Raw genomic sequence first — 8,161 nt, forward strand, 5'->3', positions numbered from 1 at the left:
AACAGCTGTGAAGGCAGACCTGCTTTTATTCTAAAAACAGGCGACAACGTATTTGTTTTAATTAAAAAATAGGAAAAACATCAAGCAATTTAAGAATAAGAATTGAATTTATAAAAGCCTCCGTACCTGTTGCACCATAGAGTCTCGTCACCACAGAGGAAAGTAGGCCGCGCGTCCAAAGTCCTCAAATAATATTAAAAAAAAAAAAAAACGTACCTTCACCCTGGTCACATGTACTGGGCGGTAATGTGTGTTTACTTTGTGTTTTACTGTCTATCTGCTGTTGCTTATGTCTATTAGACTTTAGTCTATATTACTGAAGTAAAGAAGTGCACAGCGTTGTAAGTGTGCATGTGTATTACATGTTAGCCTGTATCAACAGTGTTGGAATTGTGCAAGTCTATCATAAATGAACACTGCTGTGGGTGTGCTTTTCAATTTGCTTATAGTTTAGGCCATATTACTGTAATAGGGTTCGACCAATATGGGCCAATACGGATATATTTTTGTATAGATCTTCTTATAGACAATATTTTGGCTGATATTCAGTATCTATATATTCTACCATTTTCTTGCCCTAAAACTACAAGTAGGCCTATTCACTGTTTCCCCCAGAATTATTCTCCTCAGGGTGGAAAAGTCTCTGAAACAGCATTCAGAGCATCATGGGACACTAAAACTCTCCACTGAAACCCAGACTGATGAAATTATTTTAGTGTCAGCAGCTCTTTAAGGCAGAGTGACCCACCATACCTATTCAGTGGTAGAGAAACTCTGGGATACATTAGGCCTTTTGCAGAAAACATTATTGAACAATTAAATGAATAATTAAAATGTGCAAAGAAGAAGCTGTGGTCAGGGAGGAACCTCCATCATATCAGAGGTGGACGATATGACTGGCTGACATGTGATAAGCGCAAAAATGATTGTTTCTCTATTTCTTTATTACATGAGCGATAACAATATTTGTCTGTCGTCTTGACAGTCTTGACAGACAGAACCCACGTGACAAAGGACCCAGGACCGGATGCCAGAGTCTTCGTCTCAATTCAAAAAAGTTAAAAGTTTCTGCTGGTGCTTACTGAGACCATCGCATGATCAAAAGGTCACTGGTTCTGTTGAAGAACCGCGGAGCAAGAGATTAAACCTAAATGCCTAAATGTAGCCTATTTGTTAACAAATATAGTGCAAAACTAACTGCGATGGGGCGGCTCTGGGGAGGTGTAGTGCGTAGAGAGACTTGTCCCTGTGTTAGCAAGCATCCGCCCTGCTAAAGTGCTCTTGAGCAAGACAAAACGCTCCAAGAAACTGTGGTTCTTTGTCTCCGGCCATTGAGGTTTAACTCAACCAGTCAGATTATTTCTTCCTCCAGAGCAGAACTATTTGTTAAACTAAAACCCCACTCTGCGGTTGTGTCAACAGCAGAAATAATCTCCACAGGAAGGGGAGGGTCTCACCTACATTAGATCTTAGCTGTTATTCAGTCTGATGCTCAGACAGTCAGCAGCAAGACAGCATGGAGGTTACAGCTCTCTGCCTCAGACTGTGTGAGTACTGAGTCTCTCTTTCTCTCCCTTTCCCTGTTTTACAAATCAGAAAACAATGAAAAAGGAGGCCTCTTGAAGTTGAAAGGAATCAAAGCAATGTGATCAATCAAAACAAGGGTTGTTGGCAGTTAAAAGTACTGGTATTGAGTTTAAAATGTCTTTTTCCTGTGTTGTTCGATGCCTGGCTCCATCTCTGTCTGACAAAGTAATTATTTTTTGTGCAATACCCTATGTGCGAGTGAACATGCTGAAATAATGTTAATCAAATTTACATTTTAGGCCTCAGGACATTAGAGATCCATTGTTTCTTTGTCACAAGTTGTTTTTTCTGTACCAAAAACAACATATTTTAGAATATCCATTGACCTCCAAGAGAAGCTGAATTTCATTTCATTCATTTTAAATTTGGTGAAATTTAATACAATTGGCGCTCAAATTTGTGGACTGCCAACATTACAAGCAGCCAATATTAATGAGTACAAAAGTCAGAGGTCACAGCACCCACAATACATCTAACACATCTCAGTTTCCCTAGAATTAGCATGTATCATGTATGAGAGAAGTGGCAGGTAAAGCAATGAGAGACAGTTTGAGGTTTTTTGTATCTGAGTATTATTGTTTTTTTTTAGCTAGCAGACATGTATCTAAAAGCATCTATATGTGATATTGCTCTCTTCCTTTGTCTCTCCAGTGGTGACTGTACTGATGCTGCTGGTTGCACATGTTCAGCATGGTTACTATGCTCAGAAAGGTGGTAAGTAGCTGCCTACAGTACAGAAACACAAATTAGTTACATCATTGATGAACCTTTTTTAATTATACGTTACTTCCAGGTTGATGTAAACCTTCTAAACCTCTATTCCTGTTTCACAAGCGCTATATACCTGAATATCTGGTGTGTTTATCTCCATAATGTAATAAAGATTCCTTCATTCATTCATATTTGCATTTAAACATAAGCCGTGTTTTAGATTTTGTGAAGAGTTTGGATCTACAACATTACATATCCAGGTTGAGAGGGGATACCAGGGTGCTTCCTTGCTAAAAGTTGCTCGTTTGAGTCAAGGAGGGTAAAAATATATTTGAACAAAAAGAAGCCACTCTCTTCAAAAGTAAAAAAAAAAAAACCTTTAGAGTGCCTTGGCTTCCTTTTTCAATTACATATCCATTTATGAAAAAACAACAAAATACTGAAGTTCATTATTCAGTGTCTCTAAAATCTAGAGGCTCTAGTCTGTAAAAGTATGTTCTGTCACCAAGACTTAAGTTACCTTTTATATCTGTTACGGTGATTTCTGTTACAAACAGATTTCTTAATTTAATGTCTCTCTTTCTCTGTTTCTCTCTCTCAGATCCTCGTATTGTTCCTGACAGACTGCAGTTCTTTGAATATGAGTCTATCTCTTTTAAGTGTGAGGGGTTTGATGGTTCGACTGGATGGAGAGTTATGAGGAAGATCAAGGGAAACATTACCACATGTTCCACTGACTGGGGGCAGTCAAATGGGACGTCCTGCACCATTAAAGATGCCTACACAACAGACAGTGGAAAATACTGGTGTGAGGCTGGAAAGGGAGAGAGAAGCAACTCTGTCAACATCGCTGTCACTGGTATGTTTATAGCGGAATAGTGTTTTTGGAAAAGTTCAATCCCAAAAACACTATATAGCCAGTTTGAAACAAACAAGCATGTAATCGGTGAAGCATAATTTACATTAATTGGCGCTTAGAGTCTGCGGCTTCAATCGGGAAAATGAACTCCTGGCACAATAAAAAGGTTACTGTAGGCTAGATATTCATTTATAAGCACAGAGCTGACAAGAGATAACAACTTAATTAGTGTTACAGTTTATGAGAAAAAACAGAGTGATTAACTTAATTGCACTAGGTACCAGTGAACAAAACATTCCTCTCACATGGGTCTGCACCCTCAGAAAATTGCACACCTGTAGTTGGTGTTGCAAATTTTTAATCAATTTTTGAAGTTTTAAAGTTCGGATGGTTGCTATAGTGCCTCCAGCAGGAAGATCGGTCTCATACTGTATTATAATGCCTAATAATAAAATGCATACAACTGCTTAACTAAAAGCCAGGTTAAAAAAGTGTGTTTTCAGCCTTTGTTCAAAAAGAGTTAAAGCTGAAATAGTTAAAAAGGGACTTGAGAGCTCTACATTCTTATGCCTGTAATGTCACACTACACTAGATTTTTTTTCCCACCCGCATTATTGAGCACCAGGTTTGTGTTTCATATGTCTCTAAAATTTATTTTTAAAGATTTATTTTCAGGCATTTCATGCTTTATTGACAGATACATATAGTGAAAGAGAGACAGGAAGGTATGGGAAAGAGAGAGAGGGGAGGACATGCAGCAAATGACCGCAGGCTGGATTCGAACCCAGGTCACTGCGGGAAGAACTGAGCCTTATATGGTACGCGCTCTACTCAGTGAGCCACCGGGGCGCCCCATCTCTAAAATTTCTGTTTAAAATAAAATAAACTTTTATACAACACATGTTGTTCAGCTGGGTCTGTGATCCTGGAGAGTCCTGTCCGTCCTGTGATGGAGGGAGATGCTGTGACTCTGAACTGTACAACCAAGACTCCCTCCAACCTCACAGCTGGTTTCTATAAAGATGGCTTCCTCATCAGGACCGACTCTACAGGAGAGATGACCATCCACAGTGTTTCCAAGTGTGATGAAGGACTCTACAAGTGCAGCATCTCTGGAGTTGGAGAATCACCAGAGAGCTGGCTGGCTGTGAGAGGTGAGACAACAGTGTTTCCAAACTAAATTAACACAATTTGATTTTTGCATGGCCATGTTTCATGAAGATATGTGATGTCATGTACCTACTTATGTCAAGACCAGGTGTTTGACACTTTTACACTTGGTAGAAAGTCCATTCATATAACAATTTTATGAAGAGAGAAATAAATGTCAACTTGTATTGTAACTGATTTTAATCCGCTTGCTGTTCCAGAAGGGTAAATAATGTGAGAATACCTGCAAAAAAATTATTTTGGGGGTCAAATGTATTCTGTAATCTATAATAATTTTATTACAGCTCACTACATATTTTTACATTGAAATTGTTGCATTTCTTTAACTTGATCATGTTCTGAAACACAAACACTACTTAACAAATAATTTTAACATAAAAATTCGTAATTTCACTTTCCAATACAAATCAACATGTCAGGATTTTTTTTTTTTGTAATCAAGTGACATTATCTTGATACTGGTGGACTGAGATGCTTTTTTGTTGCCCCAAAACATCCCAACATCTCTGAAAAGTCAAACTGGGGGATTTAGACATTAATACAGACTGATAATGTATATATATCCTATTTATTTTGTTATTTTAATAAAAAAAACTTTTTCTCATCTTTCCAGCACTTCACAAAGAGACTCATCCTTCCCCTCATCCCCTCCTCCTCCTGATAAAGGCTGTTGTCATCTTTTTATTGATGGCTCTGGTGTTGATGGTGGAACTGTTTCGATGTGGGAGACACAGAGGTACAGAAAAATAACTACCGACTAATATGAGTAACTGCCAAAATAAAGGCAACACTTGAGTAAATAAGGGCTGCAAAGTACATTTAAAGCAGGTTCTTCTAAACAGGTTTGGTCCCTAGAATAATTAAACAATTAATATCCCATCATGCTTAGGGTGTGGCATCCCTCCAAATAGAGTTCAAACACTTGTAGAATTGATGCCAAGGAGCACTGAAGCTGTTCTGTTGGACCAACATCAATATCTTTATTATTCGGTGGGGGTGGGTTGCCTATACTCTTCTGGAGCAGGAGATACAGAGTTCAGAGTAGAGTACTATTTAAAGTGATGGCTTCAGACGTGATAATTTGAGCTTCTCTGAGAGAAACCACGCAAGAAAACCACCGACAGAAAAAGGTAGAAGGGCCCCTCTCTCTAGACTCTGTAGCAACGAGCAAAAGTTTATGTAGTTTGACTCATGCAGTACAACAGGTAATATAGTTTGATAGACTAACTTAGAGGCATTATGTCTTCAGGTATCCATATAAACTGAAACAAAATGGTGGAAAAGAGTTACCACAAAACATGATGTGTAATATCTGTTGTATCTGTAATTCCTCTCTCACACTCACTCCCTCCTTTCGTCTATAGGTGTCTCACTCAGTCACTCTGCCACGTATTACTTCCTGTTATGTTGTGGGCCAAATTGACCTGTTTCAGTTTTTTTCAGCATGATACCTTCTCTGCTTGCCTCAATTAGTGTCATGAACGTGTAAAAAAGAAAAAAGATCTAATTTTGTGCATAGGCAAGCCCCCCTTATGGAAACCATTGTAGTCAATGGAAGATAGAGCATCTTTAAACATCAGTTTTTCACTTATGGAGCATTCAGTCCTTCTAAAAAATAAACTACAGACATCTTTATGTTTTCTAGATAAAGTATGCAAATTCTCTGAATCAAAATGTGGGCTATCAGGGATAAAACAGCCACCATTAATACGTAAATATTGATTAGCTGATGAGTAATTAAGGTAAAGATATTTATGGATTCTCTTCACATAAATTGTATTTTTCTAAATTGAGGTTTCTATTTGTGTTTCTGCAGCTCAAGGTGTGAGGGAGAAGAGCAGCTGTGATGATGTCATAATGGAGGTAGCCATGTAACCTGGTTCATTACAGTCAGGTACATCGAGGCTTTTAACCTTCATCATGCTTTTTTTAAATTATTCTCATCTGTGTATGTGTTCAGCTTTTTGAACAGGAAAAACAAGCTTGTACGTTCCTCAGAATTGCGAGTGAGTTGTTGGGTGATAGTGTCTCCTGTTGCTGTCTGTTATTATCTCATAAATAAAATCGACTTTTATATTCTTTATTCGATTTGTTTCATTACTTTCTTGTTTGATCTGTAACGTATTTTTTAAAAGAGGCTATGCAGGTCTGCCACATACTGTGACTATTTCAAGAAATGAAGATTCTCAGAAGTGAAGTCAGATAAAAACATTTGTAGTGTTTTCAAACCACACCGTCTCTGAACTGAGGCTGAGTTTTTCAGAAGGGTTTATATATTTACAACAGAGACAAAATAAAGTTTATAACCATGACAAACCCTCTGCAGAATAACCACAGCATCTCTACACCTCTCTGAATAGAGTCTGTGGGTTTGTTTTAGTGTTGACAAGTTACTTACCCAGCACTAAGGTCAACTCCATTGTTTTTCATGCTAACAGCTGCTGAAACTGTGATCTCTTAACTGTTTTCTGCAGCTAGACCCTGACATGTCAGGACAAACAGCATTATGGGAAGGATCAAGCAATACAGGGACTGTTGCAGATGAACTTCCAGCAGAGAGGCTGCAGAAATGGTTAGACTTAGACTTAGACTTAAACTTTAATGTCTTCCAAGAGGCAATTTGTGGTACAACACAGAACATATAGACACATTTAAAGCACATCAAATCAAATAAACAGAAATGTCAATAATCCAAATCCAAACAACAACTTGGTTTATAGAGAACGCAGCAAAACTAGTCTATATGCTATTGTTTCCTCTAATTTTAATTTATAAAACAATTAAAGAGCTTTATCCATCTAAAGGAATTCCATTAGTATTGTTTGCAATGGAGAGTTTTAGTGTCCCATAGTCTATAGTTCACATGGTCTGGAGGCCTTTCCACCCCACCAGGGAAAAAACTTCAGATTTCAGGACAGACACTGTGCAATAATCATGCTGGTTAATCAGCATCTTGATATGCCACACCTGTCAGGTGGATGGATTATCTTGACAAAGGAGAAGTGCTCACTAACACAGATTTAAACAAATTTGTGAACAAAATTTGAGAGAAATAAGCCTTTTATCTGCATAGAAAAAGTCTTAGATCTTTTATTTCAACTCATGAAAAATGGGAGCAAAAACAAAAGTGTTGCGTTTATATTTTTGTTCAGTGTACATAAGAGATTTTCTGTAGAATCATCAGTACTTGGTATGCTAATTATCTACCTGTGGCAAAATGATCTGAACAGACTTTACTATGAGGAGTCGGCTGAAAGTTTTTTTCTGTTGATCCGTGCCAGCCACAGATCTCTCCTTCTTTGAAAGAAAAAAAAAAGGCTCAATATTCCTTGACACTCTTGGGCTACATGATTACAGAAATGTGATGGAATCATGAATACTTTTTTCACACTTTTGTATTCCCAGTGTTTCAATTAATGTAATCCTGATTTGTAACTATCTGTAATCAAAACTTACGTGAAAAGCTTTAGCACAGCTATAATGACAGATGCGTAGGAAGGGCACAGGCAGGTCACTACTTTAATGACTTCCTGTAAACTGTCCTCACTTGCAGAGAAATGTATTAAAGATCAGTATCAGTAAGTGTGGACAGTGTGAAGAACTATCTGTAATCATTCGTTTCAGAATCCAAATAACTTAATTCCCCAAGTAAAATAAGCGTACAGGAATTTGTCTTGGTTTTAGTGCAGAAACATGACTTTATTAACAGAATACAGAAATATTTCACCTACAACCAACTCTAACTCTGTGTGTGTGTGTGTGTGTGTGTGTGTGTATGTGCAAGCGTGCGTGTGTGTGTCTGTGGGGTTTTGACATACCATGTAACAGTGAGCT

General features: G+C 37.8%; 1 protein-coding gene across 1 annotated transcript; it reads left to right on the forward strand.

Moving 5' to 3' along the window:
• The first annotated feature begins 4,106 nt into the window (after nt 1-4,106).
• On the forward strand, nt 4,107-6,357 carry LOC139926013 (uncharacterized). Its single transcript, XM_078281806.1, has 3 exons — nt 4,107-4,311; nt 4,941-5,063; nt 6,144-6,357. The coding sequence occupies exons 1-3, from the start codon at nt 4,107-4,109 to the stop codon at nt 6,200-6,202; spliced, it is 387 nt and encodes a 128-aa protein (XP_078137932.1). The 3' UTR covers nt 6,203-6,357.
• The last annotated feature ends 1,804 nt before the right edge of the window (nt 6,358-8,161 follow it).

This window comes from Centroberyx gerrardi, chromosome 23 (genome assembly GCF_048128805.1).
Source record: "Centroberyx gerrardi isolate f3 chromosome 23, fCenGer3.hap1.cur.20231027, whole genome shotgun sequence".
NCBI classification, from domain to species: domain Eukaryota; kingdom Metazoa; phylum Chordata; class Actinopteri; order Beryciformes; family Berycidae; genus Centroberyx; species Centroberyx gerrardi.